This window comes from Amblyraja radiata, chromosome 7, assembly GCF_010909765.2.
Source record: "Amblyraja radiata isolate CabotCenter1 chromosome 7, sAmbRad1.1.pri, whole genome shotgun sequence".
In the NCBI taxonomy this organism is placed as follows: domain Eukaryota; kingdom Metazoa; phylum Chordata; class Chondrichthyes; order Rajiformes; family Rajidae; genus Amblyraja; species Amblyraja radiata.
Window position 1 is genome coordinate 9,134,393 of NC_045962.1, and position 26,755 is coordinate 9,161,147.

At 45.1% G+C, this 26,755-nt stretch overlaps 1 protein-coding gene across 2 annotated transcripts in view; it reads right to left on the reverse strand.

Moving 5' to 3' along the window:
• lrp2 (LDL receptor related protein 2) overlaps positions 1-26,755 on the reverse strand; it is a 266,845-nt gene that overhangs the window by 87,133 nt on the left and 152,957 nt on the right. The window contains exons 39-43 of one of the 2 annotated variants that reach the window (XM_033023668.1): positions 18,709-18,874; positions 16,256-16,414; positions 14,663-14,952; positions 8,342-8,545; positions 4,058-4,300 (exon numbers count right to left, since the gene is read on the reverse strand). In XM_033023668.1, the coding sequence (XP_032879559.1) occupies positions 4,058-4,300; positions 8,342-8,545; positions 14,663-14,952; positions 16,256-16,414; positions 18,709-18,874 (1,062 nt within the window). The remainder of the gene's footprint in view (positions 1-4,057; positions 4,301-8,341; positions 8,546-14,662; positions 14,953-16,255; positions 16,415-18,708; positions 18,875-26,755) is intronic. The other variant, XM_033023669.1, reaches the window with a different exon arrangement.

A 26,755-nucleotide genomic window follows, 5' to 3' on the forward strand; every position in this document is an offset into this window, starting at 1 on the left:
CGATGTAGATCAGCTGACATCTAGAGCAGTGGATGCAGTAGATGAGGTTGGAGGAGATACAGGTGAACCTTTGTCGCACCTGGAACGACTGCTTGGGTCCTTGAATGGAGTTGAAAACTGTGTTTGGTTTAATTCGACAGATTCAATGGGAAATACCAAATAGGAGATGAAGGTAACTTTTGTGATCATCTATCCTGACTGTGGATTGGGAATTGGAAGCTCATTTTACATATAAAATGCGATATAGAGGCATGGTGGAGCAGCGTTAGAGCTACTGCCTTACAGCGCTTGAGACCCGGGTTCGATCCTGACTACGGGTGCTATCTGTACAGAGTTTGTACATTCTCCCTGTGACCGCATGGGTTTTCTCCGAGATCTTCGGTTTCCTCCCACATTCCAAAGTCCCACAGGTCTGTAGGTTAATTGCCTTGGTATAAATGTAAATTGTCCCTTGTGTGCATAGGATAGTGCTAATGTGTGGGGATCGCTGGTCCTTGCGGACTCGGTCGGCCCGTTTCAATGCTGTATTACTAAACTACATTAAATTAAAAATAAAAACTCAGAATTGCATTGTTCCCTTTGGGACATGTGTCAATAAAACACTCTTGACTCTGAAACTTTGCTTTCAGTGATCATTGATTACCCGACAAGTCTCCAAAGATCTTGTTATGTTGCCAGACATAAACATGAATGGTTGATGTTAAAATTATGATCAAATGGGTAAGGAATAGTGAAGGTGCAAGGAACTGCACATGCTGGAATCATGAGCACGACACAAAACCCTGGAGGAACTAAGTGGGGCACGCGGCATCTGTGGAGAGAATGGACAGACAACGTTTCGGGTCGGGTGAAATGCATGTGCACCAGGGCGGAGGAAGGGTGGGGAGAGTTGGGGGCATTTAAGTACATGTTTTTATCCCAGTGAAGCTGTGGGCTTCGTTATACTCACAGCAAATGGCACAAAGTGCAGGAGTAACTCAGCGGGACAGGCAGCATCTCTGGGCAACATGGATGGGTGACATTTCGGTTCGAGGCCCTTCTGCAGACTGAATGTGGCCAGGTTGGAGGCGTGGGGGGGGGGGGGGGGTGAGGAGAGAAAGAAAACTAGAACAGAGGAGGGGGCAGGACAAGGTTCAGAAGTGATAGGAGAGGAATTAGGCTATTCGGTCCATCAATATTCCGCCATTCAATCATGGCTGATCTATCTCTTTCTCCCAACTCCGCTCCCCTGCCTTCTCCCCATAAACCTTGACACCCGTACTAATCAAGAATCTATCTATCTCGAATATGAAATATTTATTGACTTGCCCTCCACAGCCTTTGTGGCAATGAATTCCACAGATTCCCCACCTTCTGACCAAAATAATTCCTCCTCACCTCCTTTCTAACATCTGGCAAGTAGTAGTTTAGTTTAGAGATACAGCGCGGAAACAGGCCCTTCGGCCCACCGGATCCGCGCCAACCAGTGATCCCCGCACATTCACACCATCCGACACCCACTAGGGACAATTTTTACATTTACCAAGCCAATTAACTTCCAAACATGTACGTCTTTGGAGTGTGGGAGGAAACCAAAGGTCTCGGAGAAAACCCACGCAGGTCACGGGGAGAACGTACAAACTCCGTACAGACAGCGCCCGTAGTCAGGATCGAACCCGGGTCTTCGACTCTGCATTCGCTGTAAGGCAGCAACTCTACCGCTGCGCCACCGTGACCGCCATCATGGTCTGCCCATTATACCCTCCTCACCTGTAACAATAGGTTGATACAGGTGGGGGGGGGGGGGTTAAGGGGCAGATGGTTGGACAAAACCCAGAGATGAGAGGACAAGTTGCAAATTATGAAGCTAGAGGAAGGAAGGTTGATGGAAGGGGAGGGGGAGGGTGGGATAAATAGGTTTGAGTCCAAGTGGGGCACAGAGGAGAGAGAATGGAGGGGACATTTCCATGCTGTCTGACTCAACGCGACCCTATGCTAAGTTGAAAGGATGTGTGTTGATTTTCAACACGTCTATCCATTCCCTCCACAGATGCTGCCTGACCCAGAGTTCCTCCTGTACTTTGTGTTTTGCTCGGGATTCCAGCATCTGCAGTTCCTTGCATCTCCAATTTCCTTATCCATTTGATCATAATTTTAACATCGACCATTCACATTTATGTCTGACAATATAACATTTGGAAGAAAATTGATGATCACTGAAAACAAAGTTTATATGTAAAAGACGTTTCCAGTTCTCCCCGCTACAATAATTGTTTTTGCAGGTGAAGCGGCTGGGTGGTATCTCTTGTGCACAAGTACCCTTTACAGATGTCGAGACAATGATAAGCAACTAACCCTGACCTTCCTAACCAGTCTGTGAGCATCAAGTTGCATTTAATGTGGCCGTGTTTACAGCACAGCACAATTACAGCTTCCAATTACAGCACAAGAACAAGCCCTATGACCACGATGCCATTTCATGTTCTAGGAGCAGAATTAAGCCATTCTGCCCATCACAATTACTCCACCATCCAATGATGGATTATCTATCTTTCCCTCTCAGCCCCATTCTCCTGCCTTCTCCCTATAACCCCTGATACTCTTACTAATCAAGAGTCTGTCAATTTCCACTTTAAAAATATCCATTGTTATTCCTCGAATGTAAAATTAAATAGGATTTTTCCAAATATTTCCCCTCTCTGTGATAATGTCAATTTCAAGAAGCCAACTTAACGCATACCTTTGTAATTTGTATAAAAATTCAAAATTTCTGGGTGGACATCTTTAAAATTATTTCTGAAGTTATCAATATCCAATTGGACCCAGAGCCAAAATTTATAATATTAGGATTATCAGAATATACTACAAACTTTACGACAAGCCAGAGACAATTTCTTGACTCAATCTAATAACTGCAAAAAAATTAATACTAAAATTCTGGAAAAAACCAGCAGCCCACAATTAAATTGTGGGTTACGGAAATGACTGAGACCTTGCATTAGGAAAAAATAAGATTTGTCTTAATTGACAAACCAGAACTTTTTGTTAGAAGCGTGGGTTTTGTTCGGCACGGACTAGAGGGGTCGAGATGGCCTGTTTCCGTGCTGTAATTGTTATATGGTTATATGGTTATATGGTAATATGGTCTCCATTTATTGAATATTTGAAAAGGTAAATTGGTTTAACACATAATCAGGGTTGAAACCTGAGTTTGGGACTGGATGAATAGTTACACTCAACAGTTCTATCTCCATAATCTTGTTATTGGCAGTTTCTCTTTGCGTCTCCCTTTTTTTCTCTCTTTCTCTTCTCTCTCTATCACTCTCTCTCATCTCTTTCTCCCTTTATCTTTACTCTTTAAAAAAAAAAAAATTGAAGCTATGTAAGAAATCTGTAATTAAATTGTTGCTTACTATTATTTGTACATATGCTTCTAATAAAAATATATATTTTTTAAATATATATATATATCCATTGTCTTGGCCTCCACAGTTGTCTGTGGCAAACAATTCCACAGATTCACCACCCTCTAACTATAGAAATTCATTCTCATCTCCTTTCTAAAGGTACGTCCCTTTATTCTGAGGCTATTGCCTCTGGTCCTAGACTCTCCCACTAGTGGAAACATCCTCTCCACATCCGCTCCATCCAGACCGTTCACTATTCTGTAAATTTCAATGGGATCGCCCCCTCATCCTTCCAAACCCCAGTGCCTTTAAACACTCATCATATGTTAACCCAATCGTTCCTGGGGTCATTTTCATAAACTTCATTTGGACCCTCTCCAGCGCCAGTACATCCTTCCCCAGATAGGGGGCCCAAATGCCGATTTTAAATAACCCCTTCTGCTTGCACAAGGTCCATGTCCCTGTGTAGGAAGAAACTGCAGATGCGGGTTTAAACCGAAGATAGTCACAAAAAGCTGGAGTAACTCAGCGGGTCAGACAGCATCTCTGGAGAAAAGGAATAGGTGACATTTCGGATAGAGTACAAGGGAGAGAGAGATGGGGTGGGGGGGGGAAGGGGGAGGGGAAGCGGGTTTGTATATGTCTAAGATTGGAGAATTTGATGGACTCACGGCAGTCCCTCTCGTCCGAGGTGCTATTATCGTGGCAGTCGTTGACTCCGTTGCAGACAGCGCTCAATTTAATGCAGCGTCCGTTGTCACAGGAGAAGTCGGAGGTGGGGTCGCAGGTGGGGAACAAGCATCCCGCCTCATCACTGTTGTCCCCACAGTCGTTGTAATGGTCGCAGCGATACCTGTACTCCGTACACTTGCCATTGTTGCAGGTGAAGGCGGTGGCTGCACAGGTGTGGAAAGCTGGTTTAAAGACGGAGAAAAGAATAGTTAACCCTGTCAAATAAAACATTGCTCACAATGGGACAACGAAACACAATATGGAGGTGGAAATCTTGGTGTGCGTTATCTTCAGGAAATGCAAATGCAGTCAAATCCACTCACATTAATTTTGCATTTGGCTCACCGTTTCATAATTCCACAAGTATTTCAGAAGTGATAGGAGCCATTCGGCCCATCAAGTCTACTCCGTCATGCAATCGCGGCTGATATATTTTCCCCTTTTAACCCCATCCTCCTGCCTTCTCCCCATAACCCCTGACACCCGTACTAATCAAGAATCTATCTGTCTCTGCCTTAATAATATCCACTGACTTGTATTAGGTTACCGATTCCTTCTTGGAATTGCCTCTTCCATTTCCTGAACACACTTCTACGTAACAGAGATTTTGGTCAGGGATTGAATGAGTTGGCCGAGCACTTGCGCTCTGTCCGCCAAGGCCCGCTGGATCTCCCCGTTGCTAATCACTTTAACCCCACTTCCCATTCCCACATTGTCCTTCCAGTCCTGGCCTTCTCCATTGCCAGAGTGAGGCCACACGCACACTGGAGAAAGAGCATCTCGGATTCCACAGGTGGCTTACAACCCAGCGGTATGAACATTGAATTCTCCAATTTCAGGCTGAGAGCAGTCCTGAACTGTTATCTACCTCATTGGAGACCCTCGGACTATCTTTGATCGGACTTTACTGGCTTTATCTTGCACTAAATGTTATCCCCTTATCCTGTATCTGTACACTGTGGACAACTTGATTATAATCATCCACGACCCTTCTGAAGGAGGGTCTCGACCTGAAACATCACCCATTCCCTCTCTCCAGAGATGCTGCCTGTCCCGCTGAGTTACTCCAGCATTTTGTGTCTATCTTAAACCAGCATCTGCAGTTCCTTCCCACACATTGATTGTAATCTTGTATTGTCTTTCCACTGACTGGACCACACACAACAAAAGCTTTTCACTGTACTTCGTTACGCGTGAGAATAAACTAAACTAACTAAACCAAACTGAACTAAACTTTACTAAACTAAACGAGACTAGTTAGCAAGCAACAAAAGACTTCTTCAGACAAAGCTCTTCGTCTTAAACAAAAGCTTTTAGTTTATTGTCATGTGTACCTCGATGCATTTGACAATAAGCTAAAGCTCAAACTAAAACTGGAATTGAAACTGAACGGAAACAACACCCCACCTTTTTTCCCCACCGCCTCCATCTCTACCCAGTCCCTCACCTGCATTATCACCTGTCTATAACTGCGCCGAGGTGTGAGCAGAGTGAACTCCCCTCAAACTGAGATGAGGAACAATGCCAGTACTCACAAACTCAATGTTTCATTTAAAGAATATATATTTTCTGGTCAAAGTGTTCTTTCTTAATAGAACACAGGACAGGACAGGACAGGACAGGGACAGGCAGCATCCAGACGAACATGTGTTGAACATGATGCCAAGTTCAACTGATCTCATTTGCCTCATTTGATCCATATCTCTCCATTCCCTACACTCTCATGTGCCTATCTAAAAGCCTCATACACCACTATCATATCAGCTTCCACCATTCCTGGCAACATGCTGGAGTTAATTATTAGATAAGTAGTAACAGCGCATTTGGATAGCAGTAAAATGATTGGTCCAAGTCAGTATGGATTTATGAAGGGGAAAACCTGCTTGAGATCTTCTGGAACTTTTTGAGGATGTGACAAGTAACATGGATGAAGGAGAGCCAGTGGATGTAGTATATCTGGACTTTCAGAAAGCCTTTGATAAGGTCCCACAAGAGATTAGTGGGGAACATTAGAGCACATGGTATTGGGGGTAAGGTATTGACATGGATAGAGAAATGGTTGGTAGACAGGAAACAATTAGTAGGAATAATCGGGTCCCTGTCAGAAAGGCAGGCAGTGGCGAGTGGAGTGCCGCAAGGCTCAGTGCTGGGGCCGCGACTATTTACAATATATATTAATGATTTAGATGATGGGATTAAAAGTAACACTGGCAAATTTGCAGTTGCCACAAAGCTGGGTGGCAGTGTGAACTGCGAAGAGGATGCGAGGAGGTTGCAGGGTGACTTGGACAGGTTGGGTGAGCGGGCAGATGCATGGCAGATGCAGTATAATGTGGATAAATGTGAGGTTATCCACTTTGGTGGCAAGAGCAAGGAGGCAGATTATTATCTCAATGGTGTCAGATTAGGAAAAAGGGAAGTGCAACAAGACTGGGTGTCCTTGTACATCAGTCACTGAAAGTAAGCATGCAGGTACAGCAGGCAGTGAAGAAAGTTAATGGCATGTTGGCCTTCATAGCGAGAGGAGTTGAGTATAGTTGTAAAGAGATCCTTCTACATGGCTCTGGTGAGACCACATCTGGAGTAATGTGTGCAGTTTTGGTCTCTTAATTTGAGGAAGGACATCCTTGCTATTGAGGTAGTGCAGCGCAAGTTCACGAGGTTAATCCCCGGGTTGGCGGGACTGTCATATGAGGAAAGATTGGAAAGACTGGGCTTGTATTCACTGGAATTTAGAATGAGAGAGAATCTTATAGAAACAAAAAAATAAAAGGACTGGACAAGCTAGATGCAGGAAAAAAATTCCCAATATTGGGGGAGTCCAGAACTAGGGGCCACAGTCTAAGAATAGAGAGAAGGCCATTTAAAACTGAGATGAGAAAAAACCTTTTCACCCAGAGTTGTGAATTTGTGGAATTCTCTGCCACAGAAGGCAGTGGAGGACAATTCACTGCATTAATTTAAAAGATAGATAGAGCTCTAGGGACTAGCGGTATTAAGCACGCACGGAAATCGCTATCAACATATGGAGGGGATCAGGGGACAGGGGGGACACAGTTTTTTGGCGGCCGCGCGTGCATGCACACACTCACACACACGCGCAGGGCTTCGGAGGCTCAATCCAGCGCTAAATGCAGCTCAACTCTGCCAGTCTTGCCGGGTTAACCTACAGCCCTGCCTGGACTGACGGGACACCAGCGCTGCTTCTCCGCGCTGGCTGTAAACCTGGGCCACATTTCCCGCAAGTCCAGGCAGGGCTGTAGGTTAACCTGACGGGACAGGCAGAGTTGAGCTGGGTTTAGCACTGCATCTCTGCTCCGGCTGTGGGCCTGGGGGCACCGCTTCCATCTGACTCCCGACACCTCACGTCTCGGGCATGGGGGGGGGCACTCGGGTGGGAACGGGACAGCGCCGGAGAGCCGGCATCGATCCTGGCTGCAGACGAGGCGCAGGTCTGTGCCACATCCTCCAATCACCACGCTCTATCCTCAGTCCCACCCCCCCCCCCCCCCACTCCTCCCTCCTCCAATCATCGCGCTGAATCATCATGTCCCGCCCCCATTGCCTGCTGACTGACGTCTCTCTCGTCCAATCGGCGCTCCCGATCAGCAGTTCCACTCCTACTATCTCGCAAAAAGCGGAGATTTCACAAAAAATGGGGGGGACGTCCCCCACCTCTCAAAACATGGGGGGGACGTGTCCCTCCTGGCCCCCCCAGGATTTCCGCCCCTGGTATCAAGGGATATGGGGAGAAGGCAGGCACGGGTTACTGATTGTGGATGATCTGCCATGATCACATTTACTTTGAGCTGGTCTTTGACCAATTATTTTAACCATTGCTGGCTCGAAGGGCCGAATGGCCTCCTCCTGCAACTATTTTCTATGTTTCTAAGGATAGAATGTAGTCGGAGATAGTAAGACTGGGTGAACTGGGAAGGGGGAGGGGATGGAGAGAGAGGGAAAGCAAGGGATTTGAAGTGGCAATAATTGAAATCTGTGGTATGAAATCTAAGAGTGGCCCAAGTCTTTAGCTGATAAATAATACTATCATCCTTTATGCATAAAAATGATGTAATTCAAATATTTACTCTGAGCTGGTCTTTGACCAATTATTTTAACCATTGCCACAAATGTAACTCTTCTCCCCGCCAGTGTCACCAGCCGGTGGCACTCCATGACATTAATCCTCTGGGAGAGTTTGTGGAGAGTAATCGGGATCTTACCGCACAGCCTTTCTAACTCATCGCTCCGATCTCCGCAGTCGTTGTCAGTGTCACATTTCCACCTCTCCAGGATACAGTGGCCGTTCAAGCAGGTGAAGTAGCCGGTGCCACAGACAGCAGTGTCGGCGGAGATGCAGTCTTTGTTGTTGTTGACCAGGCGCCAGATACCATGGGCAGGGCACTGGCACTCTGGACCATGGGGCCCTGGAACACATCACACAGCACATCAGTCAGCCACCGTCGCCACACATCTCGTCACTGCAATCAACTGAGTCAAACAACGAAGGAAACATCTACAGCATGGCCGTCCGAAGGGGGAGTGCGTGGGGTTCGACCGCACCCCCCCTTTTTCCCCCTTAAGAAAAAAATCACCAAAAAAAAAAAAAAAAAAATCGGAAAAAATTAAAAATTAGCGTTTCCACTTTGGAAACGGCCAGTTCTCCGTTCTTCCATCGCTGGGTCCACGCCACCCCCGCTGACCCCCGCTGGGACCACACCACCCCCGCTGGGTCCACGCCACCCCCGCTGACACCCGCTGGGTCCACGCCACCCCCACTGGGCCCACGCCACCCCCGCTGGGTCCACGCCACCCCCGCTGACCCCCGCTGGGCCCGCGCCACCTTCATCTTCGCCCCCCCCGCCAGAAAGAGGGGGGGATGTGAGAGGGGGGAGGGGGAGAGAGTGGAAGGGAGGGGAGAGAGAGAGATGGGGAGGGGAGAGGGAAAGGGGGATTATCTTTAGTGAGATTGCAAAATTAAGTTATGTTTTAGAGCTATTATATTTTCTCCATATGAATAATATTAAACAATATCAAATAATATCAAACTGGAACGGTTTTCTTTTCCTTGATAACAATACTGAAAAATGTGAATTCCATAGTTTGTGACATAAATACACATTTTAATGGGATCATTATATACAGATGTAACATTTCCATTTTGAGATTGGAGGGAGGGGGGGGGGTGTTGGGGGCAAATATGCATCAAGCCGATAGCCTAATCGTTAAAGAGTTAAAAGATAGCCTAATCGATAAAGAGCTGAGAAGAGGAATCAGAGCTGCCAAGGAAAGGTACTCTGAGAAGTTGAGGAGCAAGTTCTCAGCTAGTGACTCTTCTTCAGTTTGCATGCAAGAAATCACCAGCTATAAGAGGAAAGCCCCCCGCTCTTTGGACAATCGTCAGCTGACGAACGACCTGAATGAGTTTTACTGCAGGTTTGAAAATCAGAAACGTAACCCTGAAATCCCCTCCCCAACAAACACAGCCAGACCCCAGTCTGCAAAGAATGGACCCTGCACCTTCTCCTTCCCATTCACCACTTCACACCTACTTAAGGCAAGACTCCAGTATGAAAAGAGTGGACCCTTTCCCACCCCAACCAACATTTCACACCCACTCACAGCCTGACCTCCATCTGCAAAGACTGGGCCCTTCTACACCCACCCCACTCCAATCACCACTTCACACCCAATTACTCATTTTTAACCAGTACCTGCAAAGATGTACTGTCCCTGCCTGCTTCAAAGTCTCCACTATTGTCCCTGCTCCCAAAAAGGTAAGGATTACTGGTCTTAAAGACTACAGGCTTGTCACACTGACCTCTGTAGTCATGAAGACCGTTGAAAGGCTTGTGCTGGCCAAGCTGAAAAATATCACAATCCCTCTGCTGGACCCTCTGCATTTTGCATAGATCTGGGGATGACGCAGTCAATCTGGGCCTGCACTTCATCCTCCAGCACCTAGACCACAGGGGACCTAGGCAAGGATTTTGTTTTATTGATTTTAGCTCTGCATTCAACACCATTGTGCCAGAGCTACTACGCTCCAAACTTTCTGAGTTGACTGTGCCTGAACCCCTCTGTCGGTGGATCACCAGCTTTCTGACTGACAGGAAGTAGCATGTGAGGCGGGAAAGCATATCTCGGACCCGCAAACGCTCAGCATAGGAGCACCGCAAGATGCGTACTCTCCCCTCTCCTCTACTCTCGCCACACCAATGACTGCACCTCCACAGACATCTCTGTCAAGCTTCTCAAGTTTGCGGATGACACAACCCTGATTGGACTGATCCAGGATGGGGATCTCTGTACCCTTTTCAGTTTGACATCTTTCCTATAACATGGTGCCCAGAACTGAACACAATATTCTAAATGCGGACTCACCAACGTCTTATACAACTGCTTCATGACCTCCCAACTTCTATACTCAATACTCTGAGTGGTGAAGGCCAAAGTGCCAAAATACGTTTTGACCACCTGATATACCTGCGACACAACCTTCAAGGAACCATGCAACCATCAACCATTCCTCTGCCCACCTGGCTAATTGATCCAGATCCTGCTGCAATCTTTCACAACCATCTTCACTATCTGCAAAACCACTCACTTCTGTATCATCAGCAAACTTGCTAATCTTGCCCTGTTCTGTGACGTTTCACAGAGTGCTGGAGTAAGTCAGTGGGTCAGGCTGAGTATGGAAGTTGGGAGGTCATGTTGCAGTTGCATAAGAAGTTGGTGAGGCCGCATTCAGAGTATTGTGTTCAGTTCTGGGCACCATGTTATAGGAAAGATGTCATCAAACTGGAAAGGGTACAGTGAAGATTTACGAGGATGTTGCCAGGACTAGAGAGCCAGAGCTATAGGGAGAGGTTGAGTAGGCTGGGACTCTATTTCATGGAGCACAGGAGGATGAGGGATGATCTAATAGAGGTGTATAAATTCATGATTTGAATAGCTATGGTTGAGTCTTTTGCCCAGAGTAAGTGAATCGAGGAGCAGAGGACATAAGTTTAAGGTGAAGGGCAAAAGATTTAATAGGAATCTGTGGGGTATGTTTTTCACACAAAGGGTGGTAGGTGCATGGAACAAGCTGCCAGAGGAGGTAGTTGAGGCAGGGACTATCGCAACATTTAAGAAACAGTTAGACAGGTACATGGAAAGGACAGGTTCGGAGGGATATGTCCCATCTGCACTAGTCCCACCTGCCCACATCATGAATATTACTGAAGAACGGTCTTGACCCGAAATATAATCTATACCTTTTCTCCAGAGATGCTGCCTGACTCACTGAGTTACTCCAGCACTCTGTGACGTCACCTATCCATGTTCTCCACAGATGCTGCCTGACCCGCTGAGTTGCTCCAGCATTCTGTGAAACGTCGCCTATTGATCTTCTCCGCAGATGCTGCCTGACCCACTGAGTTACTCCAGCACCTTGTGACTATTTTCCCTTCACCCATCTGCCCAAGCCCACTCTCCCCCCTCCTTTCCTATGTTCCTTTCCACCCATAAACCTCTCTCTGCCTTTACATTTCACTCCTCTTTCAAATCTGCTCTACTTATCTACATGCATTTTTCTTCTTCACTTTTTAGTCATAGAATGATGCAGTGTGGAAACAGGTCCTTCAGCCCAACTTGCCCACACTGACCGACATGTCCCATCTAAACTAGTCCCACTCACACACGTTTGGCCCATATCAATCTAAATCTGTCCTATCCATGTATGTGTCCAAATGTCTCTTAAACATTAGGATAGTCCCAGTCTTAACTACCTCCTCTGGCAGCTCGTTACATACACCCAGCAACCTTTTGTGTGAAAAAGCTACCTCTCAGATTCCTGTTATTCTGAAATATTAGTCATAAATTTGGTGCAAAAATGCTCCAAAATAAGGCTCAGAATGCATCAGTGAACATCTAAAACCCCTGAGCTTCGAGGGACTTCACGCTTCGCGCTCGTTATTTCACATTAAGTTTTTTGTAATCCTGTTATGCCACCCTCCTTTTTGAAAAGCTTCGTACGGGCCTGTACAGTGTTGTCTATCCAGGTTTGGTTTAGTTTAGTTTAGAGATACAGCGCGGAAACAGGCCCTTCGGCCCACCGAGTCCACGCCAACCAGCGATCCCGCACATTAACACTATCCTACCAGTGACAATTTATACTTATACCAAGTATACAAACTCAAGCCAATTAATTTACAAATCTGCACGTTTTTTGGAGTGTGGGACGAAACTGAAGACCTTGCAGAAAACCCACGCGGTCACGGGAAGAACGTACAGACAGCACCCATAGTCAGGATCGAACCCGCATCTCTGGCGCTGCAAGCGCTGTAAGGCAGCAACTCTACCGCTGCACCACCGTGCCACCTTATCTAGGTATCTATTCTCTGCACAAAACAATCTAATGCCATTTGGAAGTTGTGAGATACAATTGTGCATTGCAATAAACTATCTGGATGTCAAAGCATCCATTAAAATTAAAGGCACTGGAGTTATGCATGCTGTTTGGCCAAAATGTGTTTTCACTTGAATAATATTGGGTGGCACAGAGGCGCAGCGGTAGAGTTGCTGCCTCACAGTGCCAGAGAACCAAATTCGATCCTGACTATGGATACTGTCTATACGGAGTTCGTATGTTCTCCCTGTAACCTGCGAGGGTTTTCTCAGCGTTGTCCAGTTTCCAAAGACGTGCGGGTATGTGGGTTAATTGGCTTACATATATTGTCCTCAGTGTGTAGCACACCACTAGTGTACGGGTGATCGCTGGTCGCCTGTTTCCACATTGTATCTCTAAACTAAACAAAACTAAGGTATCTTGATTTAACCTCACATAAACAGTCTTCCCATCGTACAATTAAATAGTTTTTAAAAAACAATCTTTCCATCTAGAATTTAATCAGTTGACAGTACTTTCTTTGTTTCATCTGTGAACTGCGCACACCTTTATAATTGATACAGCAATCTGATGTGGTAGAGTGTTTCCTCTTGCGGCAAAATACAGAATAAATGCATGAACTCAAACCTAAAGCTAATCCACTGAAGAGTCAAAACAGGATGCAGTTTCTCCTTACAGATGACAGTGGAATTTTTGAACACTTCTTCCCAATCTTTTAAAAGTGCGGCAGAATGGTGCAGCGGTATAGTTGCTGCCTCACCGCGCCAGAGACCCGGGTTCAATCCTGACTACGGGTGCTGTCTGTATGGAGTTTGTACGTTCTTCATGTTGATTAAGGGCTTGAAGACATAGGTTTAAGGTGAGGGGGGAGAGATTTATTAGGAATCCGAGGAACAACTTTTTTTACACAAAGGGCGGTAGGTATATTGAACGAGCTGCCAGAGAAAGTAATTGAGGCAGGTACTATCACAATGTTTAAAAAACATTTGGACAAGTACATGGATTGGAAAGGTTTAGAGGGATAAGGAGCAAATGGAGGCTGGTGGGACTAGTGTAGTTGGGGTATGTTGGACAGCGTGGGAAAGTTGAGCCGAAGGGCCTATTTCCATACTGTATGATTCTATGATTCCCTATGACTATGACTAACAATGAATGGTTATACCAAGAGACATTAACAATTACAGACTAACAATGAATGGTTATACCTACAGAGACATTAAAGGGCCTGTCGCACTTGGGCGTTATTTGCGTGTCATACAGATGGCACGCAAAGATTTTGTACATACCAAAATCCTGGGGCGCCACACGCGACTGCGCGTCACTGCCTACGTCACCGCGCACCATGCGCATGTCATGACGTGTAAATGATGACGCGTAAGTTACGCGCAAATGACCCCCAAGTGGGACAGGCCCTTAACAATTCCAGACTTTAACAATGCATGGTTGTACCTATCAGGGCATGAACAATAAAATACTTTATTGATGAATAGTTGACACTTATGGGGACATTAACAATTAAAGACTTAACAGTTAATGATGGATGGTTGATCCTATGGATTAACGATTAAAGAATTTAACGATGGATAGTTGATACCTATAGAGACGTTAACAATTGCGGACTTTAACAATGCATGGTTGCACCTACAGAGAGGGAGAATAAACGAGGACCTGTTGTGTGGAGACAACCGAGAACTAAGGGGACCACAGATGAAATGCTTTGTGTTAAAATTGAATATTTTGTAACCTTGTCATCGCCCTTTATGTGCGACTCTTTGCATACCTTGTGTATGAGAAAACAAAGAATCTCACTGTGACATGTCACACATGATAATAAATAGATAAACAAAGTGTTATTCAGTATCATCATTCAGAGATATCAATGATTAAATCCATTAAAGGTGGATGGATGATACCTATAGAGACATTAATGATTAAACACTTCAATGGTACATGGTTGCACCTATGGTGGCATTAACCCTTAAAGACTTGAATGATAGATCTATCTATGACTGCTATGGGGACATTGACAATGATAGACCTTAATGGTGGATAGTTGATCCTGTAGAGACATTAAGGATTACAGCCATTACTGATGGATGGTTATCTACAGGGACATTAATGATGCAAGACTTTAACAATGCATGGTTGGTACCTATGGAGCAGATGTGGCTGCAGCCCCCATTGAACTGATCACAGGGATTACTGCACTGCTGTTGCTTTGCATCTGACATGACATGGATGTCCATCGGGCGATCGGGAAGGTTTTGAAGCATCACAGCCTGGTCAGACCCATCGTACTTGTTGACCCGGTAGATGCTTCGTGTGTTCCAGTCTGTCCAGTAGAGATATTCTTCGTAGATGCTGACTGCAAACGGGTAAATTGCAGTGCTGACAATCACCTCACGGTCTGCACCCGTCAGACTACTCCGCTCAATCTTACGTCTGAAATCAAATATCATTGAAAACATTTCTCAAATAGCTCTGGGATAAGTGGTATACGTTGGGATGTTTGCAAACAGTTAATCCACAGAAAACATTAAAGATGCAATTTAAATTAAAATATTTAACTAAAGCACCAAAACATAAATCACAGGTTGGGAGGCAGGGCAGCACAGCGTTAGAGTTGCTGCCTCACAGCACCAGAGACCCGGGCTTGATCCTGACGAAGGGTGCTGTCTATACGGAATCTGTACTTTCTCCCTGTGACTGCTTGGATTTTTATTTGGGTGCTGTAGTTTCCTCCCACACTCCAAGGACATGAGAATTTGTAGGTTAATTGCCTTCTGTAAATTCTCCTTAGTGTGTAGGATAGAACTGGTGTACGGGCAATCGCTGGTTGGTGTGGATCCGGTGGGCCGAACGTCCTGTTTCGCGATGTATCTTTAAATCGCTTTAACATTTATCGCTGGTTGGATTTGCAACACTAAATAATACTGTCAAACAATCTAGCAAATCTGTGGCAATCATTTCTAATTTTCCACACCCACTGTACTCATTGTTATAAGGATATTCTTAACCCTTCATCTTTCTGCCCATGTGTTCACCATTGATAGCACTGTGGCAGATGTATCTTCCCCTGAAGGCGGACAGCAATCTATAACTAGAAAAATGAGTCTGAAGAAGGGTTTCGGCCCGAAACGTCGCCTATTTCCTTCGCTCCATAGATGCTGCTGCACCCGCTGAGTTTCCCCAGCAATTTTGTGTACAATCTATAACTTGAGTCTGATGAAGGGCCCCGACCCAAAACTAGACACAAAATGCTGGAGTAACTCAGCGGGACAAGCAGCATCTCTGGAGAGAAGGTAGGGGTGACGGTTCAGGTCGAGACCCTTCTTCAGTCTCGACCTTCTCTCCAGAGGTGCTGTCTGCCCCACTGAGTTACTCCAGCATTTTGTGTCTGTCTTCGGTTTAAACCAGCATCTGCAGTTCCTTCCTACACATCCCGACCCGAAATGTCTCCTGTCCATTCCCTCTGCCGATGCTGCCCGATCCACTGAGTTCCTCCGGCATTTTGTTTGTTGCTCAGTCTATGACTTGCCTTGATCCCATCACCTTCCGGCTACGTATTCAAAATGCATGGATTAATTTAAACTCAGCCCCAAACCTCATCTTTCATTCAGGATTGAGAAAGATTGAATGTAAATCCACCCCCGGATGCCCTTTAGGGACTGGATATCTGAAACTGCCTTGCCGTATCGGCAAATCCTTAAATAGCTGGACAGTAGAGATGTAAATGTAAACATACAGAGAGGCATCGGCCCAGTAGAGCTTCTGGTTGTCATAGTCCATTGTCAGTCCATTCGGCCAGACCAGGCTGCTGTTTATGATGGCCAAACGAAAGCTTCCGCCGAGCGTTGCTCGTTCTATTTTAGGACTGGTTCCCCAATCGGTCCAAAACATATACCTGCAAGAAGAATATCTCGATCAGGGCAACCGTGACTATGCTGAACCCTGGAGTGCTTCAAGAAGCACATCAACTCCAACCTCCCAGACATCCTTAACCCACTGCAGTTTGCCTACAGCCACAACAGGACCCAGCAGACACCATCTCCCTACACTCATCCCTGGGCCATCTGGATAACAAGGACACCCACGTCAGACTCTCATTATTGGCATGGGGAGAGAAGACATGAGAATGGGGTTGAGAGGGGAAAATAGATCAGCCATGTTTGAATGGCAGAGAAGACTCGATGGGCTGAATGGCCTAATTCTGCTTCTGTGAGTTATGAACCTATGACTGTCGCTCCAGTTTCAACTCCATAATCCCATCCAAACTCATCTCCAAACACTTGAATTTAGGGCTCAGCAGTCTCCTCTTCCACACAATCCTTGACCTCCCGATCCACAGACCGTGTTCAGGAAGGATTGGTGACACAACATCCTCCACGATAGTTCTCAACACGGATGCCCACATGAGGATATGTTCTCAGTCCCTTCTTATACTCCCACTAGAAACAAGACTGTACGGCCAAATTCTGCTTTAACTTTATTTGCAAGTTGCAGATGGCACCACTGCAATGGCCCAGATCTCAAACAATGATAAAACGTAGAAGTGGAAAGAGATAGAGACCTTCGTAAATATGGTGAGAGGACAACAACCTTTCCCTCAATCTTGGCAAAACCAAGGTGCTGACCATCGACCTCAGGAAGCGAGATGGTGTACATGCCCCAGTCTGTATCAATGGTGCTGCAGGAGAGTTGCCGCAAGCTCATCAACGTCAACATCACCAACAATTTGCCCTGGTCCAACCACATTGGTGCTGCAGTTCAGAAAGCACATCTCGACCCAAAACGTCACCCATTCCTTCTCTCCAGAGATGCTGCCTGTCCCTGCTGAGTTACTCCAGCATTTTGTATCTAACCTCAACTTCCTTAGAAGAGTCAGGAAATTTGGCATGTTTCAAATGACTCTTACCAATTTCTACAGATGCATCATATCTGGATGTAACGCCGCTTGATTTGGCAACTGCTCTGCCCAAGACCGTTAGACACTGCAGTGAGTAGATGCAGCCCGGTCCATCACATAAACCAGCCTCCCCACCATCGAGTCCATCTACATTTCACACAGCCTCAGGAACATAATAAAAGACTACTCTCTCTTCACCCCTCTCCCACCAGGCAGAAGATACCAAAGTTTGAAAGCGAGTACATATGTTCTCTGGTTCTTGATTCCCCTACTCTGGGTAAAAGACATTTTACATTATGGAATGGGTCTAAGAATCTCTGCTGCTGCTGTACCGTGTAATTATTTTTACTGGCCAGAAAACCAATATCGGTACCGGACGCATGGCAAATCATGTCCGGTGATTACTGGAGGCATGATTTGGAAAATAGCTGATTTTAATTTTAATTTTATTTTTTTTCCCCCCATTCAATAAAACAGATGATGCACAGGTCACTTTCGTGCTTCGGTGGAATTGTGTGCACGCGGTAACTTTGGAATGGTCTAAAACACACTCGGCTGCTCCTCGTGTGTTTAAACCATTCCAAAGTTAAGGGCCTGTCCCACCTTACGCGACTTTTACAGGCGACTGTCGGTACTCGTCATAGGTCGCCAAAATTTTCAACATGTTGAAAATTCAGCGGTGTCCAGAAGGACGCTACGACTCTGGAGACCTCTCACGACCATAGGAGACCTCTCACGACCATTCAGGCGACCCCTGGCGACATGTCGCGGGTGACCTCTCACGACCATAGGAGACCTCTCACGATCATAGGAGACCTCTCACAACCGTGGTCGTGAGAGGTCTCCAACGGTCGTGAGTGGTCTCCTATGGCGGGAGAGGTCTCCAAAGAATCGTGGCGTCTTTCTGGTCGCCGCTGAATTTTCAACGTTGAAAATTTCGGCGACCTATCACGGGTGCTGGCAGTCGCCTGTAAAGGTCGCGAAAGTGGGACAGGCCCTTTACCTTGTGCACACAATTCCTACCGACGCACTCAGACCTGTGCATCATCTGTATATTGTCATTCACCATGTCCATTCTCTCATGATTTTATACACCTCTATAAGAACACCAATGGACAAAGCCTGCCAGACCTCTCCCTGTAGTCATGGCAACATCCTCCTTAAAAACCTTCTCTGTTTTATTTCCAGCTTAATGACAACTTTCCCTATGGCAAAAAGATTGCAGTTTATCGGCTTAGGTTGTGGTGGGAATGGGTTGATGGTGCATTAACGCATGACATGATAGTGCTTACCCTCTGCATGGGTCCAGCACGATCGCTCTGGGCCGGGCCACGTTGGCAATGACCGTACGGTCACTGCCATTGATACTGACCGAGTTGATGGTCTGGTTCAGGTAGTCACTGTAGTAAAGCCTCCTGTTAATCCAGTCAAAGGCAATCCCATCAGGAGAAGTCAGCCCTTGGAAAGAACATCGACAGGCATTTATAGCGTTGCGTAAAATACACCGGGACTAATATCTAAACCAGTTAAGAAGTTTTTCTTGTCTAGTGACTAGCATTAAGTTAACAAATATCTACACAAGTTAATCAGAAGTATTTCATGTCTAGTGATGCGAAAAGGTACAATAGAACTTCATTTATCCCAGGAGGGAAATTGATCAAAATTGATCAGCGTTAACTTAGATTTAAGATGTGAATTCTTCAAACTTGTTTCAAAGTTTCTGAAATAATACTAAGTTGTTCTAATAATACAATCACAAGAAAGCCCATCAACACCACTGCTTCTGCAGATTGAGGAGATTTGGCATATCGAAGAACACTTCTACTGGTGTATAGTAGAGAGCATGTTGATTAGTTGCATCACAGCCTGGTTCAGCAACTCGAATGCACAGGAATGAAGGAGGCTACAGAGAGTGGTGGACATGCCCGGTCCATCATGGGTACTGACCTCCCACCCATCGAAAGGATCTATAGGAGGCGCTGCCTCAAAAAGGCAGCCAGCATCATCAGAGATCCACACCATCCTGGCCACGCTCTCATCTCGCTGCTACCATCAGGGAGAAGGTACAGGAGCCTGAAAAAACCTTGACCGACAGTTTCAAGAAAGGCTTCTTCCCAGCAACCTTCAGGCTCTTGAACACTGCACATCACTAACCTCAGCAACTGTGATCTTCTATGGTCTGTGTCTTTGGTCGCACTACAGACTTTGTTTGTTTGCACCAACATGGTAACCTCATATAGTTCTTCATTTATTGTATTTTTGATTATTATATATTTATTATCTGTGTGTTATTGAATTAATGGTCCTGTTAATCTGCAGCAAGTAATGGGCCTGTACCACTTAGGCGACTGCCAGGGACTATCTAGGCAATTCACCTACGACACCTGGCTACAACCTACGACACCTGGCTACAACCTACGACACCTGGCTACAACCTACGACAACCTACGACAGCACCTACGACAGCAAAAATTGTCGCAGCTGTCACCGAAAAATTTTCAACATTGAAAATTTTGCGGCAGTCGCCTGTAGTCACCCAAAAAAATTGCCTAAGTGGGCAGGCCCATAAGAATTTAATTACTCAATTGTTGGTCATATGACAATTAAACATTCTTAATCTTGACAGGAAATTATCCAATATTGAATTAAGGCGGGTTGCTAAACTAATATAGTCATATATAATTCATGGTAAAATCTGTAATATGGGGCAGAATGTAGCTGCAACTATCAACAATTAACTATCTGAACATGTTACGCACTCAGAAATAGGAAAAAAGTTATTTAAGTAATATAAACTTCTCAAAAAGAAATTGGACTTGCCATTGCAGTCCAGAGCTCCTGGTTTAGGAAGCCTTGTTTGAGCTGTGCCTATCAGACACATGTGGGAGCTACACCTGGTGGCATCATGGTAATTTCCTCTCACTAGAGGGACTGTTGAAGATTCTTTTACAAGAGACTCCAACTATATGCATATCAATAAAGTAGTCGAATCTCTGATTTAATTGGGATAGGCTTCTTTTAATCATATAAACGTAATTGCCTATGGCAACACCTGGCAGGGTTGCAGTATTTCTCCCACTCTGTCTGGCGTATAGGGGGCCAGAGGCGCTCTAGACCTTCCCTGTAATACTCCGTTGGCTCTAGAAGGGAGCAAGGACTCGGAGTCACTAGCAGGTGCAATCTGTTTGGTGAATGATGATACCAACAGAGCACCGATCTGCAGTTAGTCCCAGTTCGGCTGCTGAAGGAGCAGTCTGACAACCCAAAGTCGGGGCAAAGTCATAGCCAAGTCTTGGGACATATATGGCAGATGTGATTGGGCGTTGGTCTCAATTAGTACATCTGATGAATCAGATGGTGGCACAAGAAATGCTTAGTATAACGAAGGCATGTCAGGCAGCAGCTCCTGGTTCAGGGTTGCAATATTCCTCCCACTCGGATGAAAGGAGTGGTGGAGATGGTGCCAAAGTATATGCACATATGCCTGAAGCAGCTCTTGGTTCAGGGATTGCATAAGTCCTCCCACTCGGATGAATGAAGTGATGGAGATGGTGCCAAATATTAAACAGGCAGTTCAAGTCATATGCCTGTAGCTACCCCTGATTTCAGAGTTCGAATATTCCTCCCACCCGAAAGACTATCAGAGATGGTGTCACAAAATATGCTCGGTGTTATGGAAGCATGCACAGACAGTCCGAGGCATACGCATATGGCAACGCCTGGTTCAGGGTGCAATTTTTTCTCCCACTCTAAGAGAGTGTCAGAGATCAGTATGTACTGACTCCAAACATGACCCCGAACATGATTGTGTGCCGGGATCCCATGCTTTAATGCATGTTGTGCGACAATTGCGTAAGGAAGACCTGCGTGCTCTTGCCTCTAAATTTGCTGTTCCCTCGTGGATGGACAAGCCACTACAAGAGAAGTTGGCCAGCGGCATCAGCTATCTAACAGGAATAACAAGCATGATAGACAGGGTCTACAAATGGAACTTCACTGAAGCTCCAACAAAAAAAACCCCAAAAAAATTCGACCCGGGGTTAGAGGCAGTAAGGTCTCGTTATTAACCTCCGTAAACTCCGGAATGGAGCAGTCTGTCGGCCCAGGTTAGGTTTACTGCCAGCATGAGCTGTCTAGTCGTTTCACTGTCTCTGGGATAGATCAGGTTGATGTAGAGACATTGGCAAGGTGCCTTGCATAAGTAACCTCTGTAGTTCCAAGTAGGAACGGTTTGGTTACCCTGGATCAGGGTAGACCATCATGGAACTGGCTGGCCATAGGAGTCATAGTGACCAGGGAAGCACTGCTTCATCATTTGTGATTGAGGAGGTTATCAGACTGCTCAATAGAATAAGTAGTTGAAGTTTTTCTCAATAGTGGAACAGCGGTTCCGAGTGCAATCAGTGACAGCTCATCCGAGGATGAGTGGTCTGGCCAAGGACTAGAGGGGTATATTTCTGATACTTCTCAAGATTACAGAAATATGGTGCAGGCCGAATCGGGCTAACATTAGGCTAATCGGATTATGGGTTTACTTACCCATTTTAAGATGGATGATTGGGTTTCTGCAATTTAACTGACTCAGAGAATCGATCTTGTAGTTGCATACTCTGTCATATCTACACACATACAGATTCTGCTGTTTTGATAACAAAGCTAGTGGTGAAAGCCTATGCTGCCCTTCTCAGATTTAAAGGCATTGTCATCGAGTTTCAGGTAATACTAGACTAAGTATAGTATTGGTTGGTTAAGAAGGTTCAATTGTTGGGTATTAATGGTGGAGTAGCAAGATGGATTCAACAGTGGCTGAATGGGAGATGCCAGAGAGTAATGGTGGATGGTTGTTTGTCAGGTTGGAGGCCAGTGACTAGTGGGGTGCCACAGGGATCTGTGTTGGGTGCACTGTTGTTTGTCATGTACATCAATGATCTGGATGATGGTGTGGTAAATTGGATTAGTAAGTATGCAGGTGATACTAAGATAGGTGGGGTTGTGGATAATGAAGTAGATTTTCAAAGTCTACAGAGAGATTTATGCCAGTTGGAAGAGTGGGCTGAAAGATGGCAGATGGAGTTTAATGCTGATAAGTGTGAGGTGCTACATCCTGGCAGGACAAATCAAAATAGGACGTACATGGTAAATGGTAGGGAATTGAAGAATGCAGGTGAACAGAGGGATCTGGGAATAACTGTGCACAGTTCCCTGAAAGTGGAATCTCATGTAGATAGGGTGGTAAAGAAAGCTTTTGGTGTGTTGGCCTTTATAAATCAGAGCATTGAGTATAGAAGTTGGGATGTAATGTTAAAATTGTACAAGGCATTGGTGAGGCCAATTCTGGAGTATGGTGTACAATTTTGGTCGCCTAATTATAGGAAGGATGTCAACAAAATAGAGAGAGTACAGAGGAGATTTACTAGAATGTTGCCTGGGTTTCAGCAACTAAGTTACAGAGAAAGGTTGAACAAGTTAGGGCTTTATTCTTTGGAGCGCAGAAGGTTAAGGGTGGACTTGATAGAGGTCTTTAAAATGATGAGACGGATAGACAGAGTTGACGTGGATAAGCTTTTCCCACTGAGAGTAGGGAAGTTTCAAACAAGGGGACATGACTTGAGAATTAAGGGACAGAAGTTTAGGGGTAACATGAGGGGGAACTTCTTTACTCAGAGAGTGGTGGCTGTGTGGAATGAGCTTCCAGTGAAGGTGGTGGAGGCAGGTTCGTTTTTATCATTTAAAAATAAATTGGATAGTTATATGGACGGGAAAGGAATGGAGGGTTATGGTCTGAGCGCAGGTATATGGGACTAGGGGAGAATACGTGTTCGGCACGGACTAGAAGGGTCGAGATGGCCTGTTTCCATGCTGTAATTGTTATATGATTATATATGATTATAAGTGGGACCCGTTGGGTCCCAGCATCACATGGGAGGGCTGGTCACCAATGCAATATTCCACCTCTCCACCAATTCCAATATTGCATGCCAGTGGGGGGGCTGTCTGTTGCGCTAGCATAGGTGTTGCGGGCCAAAGGTACTGGTTTCCAGAGGGCTAGTATAGACATTGTGGGCCGAATGGATTCTTGGGCTGGCAGCCAACTGTTGCAACAATTTTAATAGCCAAGGCGAGGAAAACAATTGGGCTGCAGCCACACCTGACAACCAAAATTCATTTTGTGAACACAAACATTTTTAAAAAGGCGAGGCAAACAATTGGGCTGCAGCCACACCTGACAACCAAAATTCATTTTGTGAATACAAACGTTTTTTAAAAGGCAAGCCAAACAATTGGGCTGCAACCACTTTACAGCCGCATCGAGGGGACTCACCGTGGAGTAGACGTGCGTTCAGTGTGATTCGCAGCTTAGAGAGCCGTGACCCTCTCGCTTCCTGGGTCTGGCAGAGTCTGAGTGAGGGACTACACTTACGAGTTTTATAGTCCCTCCCCCCTGCCGCCAGCAGGGGCAGCAGAGAGAATTGCGATTTGTAAAAAAACATTAATATCTCTCTGATTTTTCATCGATGGGAAAAATCCTCCAGTCCCGGAAGGCAGAGAGGGGCTCTGAGCGAGGTGGCCAAAAATGACGGCCGTAGGTGGCGGCGTTCTCTCGGAAATCGCAGCACAGTGGGCCAAAAGCGGTCAAGATCAGACTTTTAGTAATATAGATGCAAAATTGCAGCTGATAAAACTTATGGGTTGTCGGTATATATCTTTTGCGATATTACAAATGAGGCAACATGAAATTTAACTGTACTAATTTGCCTATTCAATCACGCCATGGTAAGCGACTGAAGCAACTCTTATTTACTCAGTCACGAGTGGCGGCTGGGACAGCCTGTCTTCTCGGGCACTTAGCTCAGCACGATTTTATGAGAAGCTTGTGAACAACATATGTGAGTCAATTTTATACGGAAGTAACAGAGGTTTGTATGGCTTCCAGTTTGAGCCTAAAGAAGCTTTTATGTGAAAGCGCAATTGACATTGCTTGTGGGGTTTTATCATTTCTGTAGTATCATAAGTGGGACATAAATGATCGGTTCGTCACCAACTATTCTCTAACGTTATGCAGGGTGTCTTTTATTAGACCACTCTAATAGCCTACACTCATTGTAATGTGCAATGTATATCAGTAAATTGTTATGCAAATATTCCTCTAATTTTCCTAATGGGACCAGTATCTTAAGACGATTATGCTTTCAGCAACTGATCTCAGCATAAAGAACACAGCTTTTACTCAATCTCTGGCTTAGTCTCTACGTCATACTAACAGTAGGGTAGCTTGTTATAGAAATAATCTCAGAAGCAAATGAGCAGTATTGCGTACATTTGAGATTGACAGCATACCCACCAGAGCAGAGATCAGGGATGTCATTAGGTATACAAGTGCACTCAGTTGCTAGTACCTATGAAATGGAAGATAGTTCTTTTGTTATTCAATAGTCTCAAGATATTGCTGATGGCTCATTAGCAGCCAATAGAATGGATTTCCCTTTCATCATACAGCATAAGGTTTACATAGTGCAGGTTAATAGATTATGAAATTTGGTGGAATATGTCTGGATATTTGCAAATAGTATTATGCACAGTGTTACATGAGTTATTGTCAAACTCAACAGTCTATTGGGACTACGGTCCAGTTAAGAACAATGGCCATTAGCAATGGCAAGTTAGCATCATGATATTAATAACTCATGTTTTTTCCTACCATTAATGGTTTATCTGTTCACACACAGATTGTGTGTTTCACACACAGATTGTGTCACTGCATGAAACCACAGAGCTTTGAAATCTTCACGTAGTCACTCACGTGACTTCGAAATAAAATAGAAAGATTAAACGAGAATTTACCATTTGAAGTTTGATCTTTATTTTATGAGAAGTTTAAATGAGGGATTACGTGCCCTCCACTTCCAACCCTATTCTCATAAAGATCATTCGGTAATTCTAGCCCTTTAATCTTCCTATAGCTTAGGTCAGCAACTATTCTGTAGTTTCATACAGCTACTTTGAAGATTGACACGCATGCGGGCTGGCGGGCTCTTCACGTAATCCCTCACTTCAAATTCTCATAAAATAAAGATCAAACTTCAAACGGTAAGTTCTCGTTTAATCTTTCTATTTCCCAGTGTAACCAGAGATCTTGATAGTTTTCTTATTCTGATCTTCTCTAGACTGCTCTTCATTCAATGTACTGCTTATACTAAGAGATGTTACATATTTGTTTAGTTTGGATTAGTTTAGTTTAGAGAAACAGCGTGGAAAATAGGCTCTTCGGAAAACTTGTGTGGTCATGTGGAGAACGTATAAACTCCATATGGACATTACCTGCAGTCGGGATCAAACCCAAATCTCTGGCTTAGTTTAGTTTAAATTAGTTTAGTTTAGAGATACAGTGCGGAAACTGGTTCATCGGCCCACCGAGTCTGCGCCAATTAGCAATCCCCGCACATTCACACTTTCCTACAGACTCGGGACAATTTCACATTGATACCAAGCCAATTAACCTACAAATCCGTATGTCTTTGGAGTATGGGTAGAAACCGAAAATCTCGGAGAAAACCCACGCAGTTCACGTGGAGAACGTACAAACTCTGGATAGACAGCACCCATAGTCAGGATCGAACCTTGGTCCCTGGTGCTGTAAGGCAGCAACTCTACCGCTGCATCACCGTGCCGCCCTCTGCTGTGATTATATTAACTGGTTGAAATAATGGTTGAGAAATCTAATATCTACTTTACATCGATTACTGTCAGATAACAAGTTGCATTTTGTGGAGTCGTTAATGTACACAACACTGCTTCCTGAACTGAAAAACAAAATGATCACCCAGCCACACGATGAACGGGCAACTCACGGGAAAAGAAGTGGAAGAGTGGTAAGATGGAAATACTTAGGGAAAGATTTCCAGAGTATCGATCAAGCAGCCCCATCAATAGTGCGGAGAAGAAAGGAAAAGTACAGAAGGTTCGCAGCACAGTGGCCCACCAGTAGAGTTGCTGGGTTCGATCCTGACTATGGGTGCAGTCTGTACTGAGTTTGTCTGTTCTCATGGGTGACCACGTGGGTTTCCTCCGGGTGCTCCGGTTTCCTCCCACAGTCGTAAATTGTGCAGATTTGTAGATCAATTGGTCTCTGTAAATTGTAAATTGTCCTTAGTTTATAGGATAGAACAAGTGTACGGGATGAGACAGACACAAAATGAATATGAGTAACTCAACGGGACAGGCAGCATCTCATAAGAAAAGGAATAGGTGTGGTTAATGTGGATAAATGTGAGGTTATCCATTTTGGTGGCAAGAACAGGAAGGCAGGTTATTATCTGAATGGTGCCAAGTTAGGAAAAG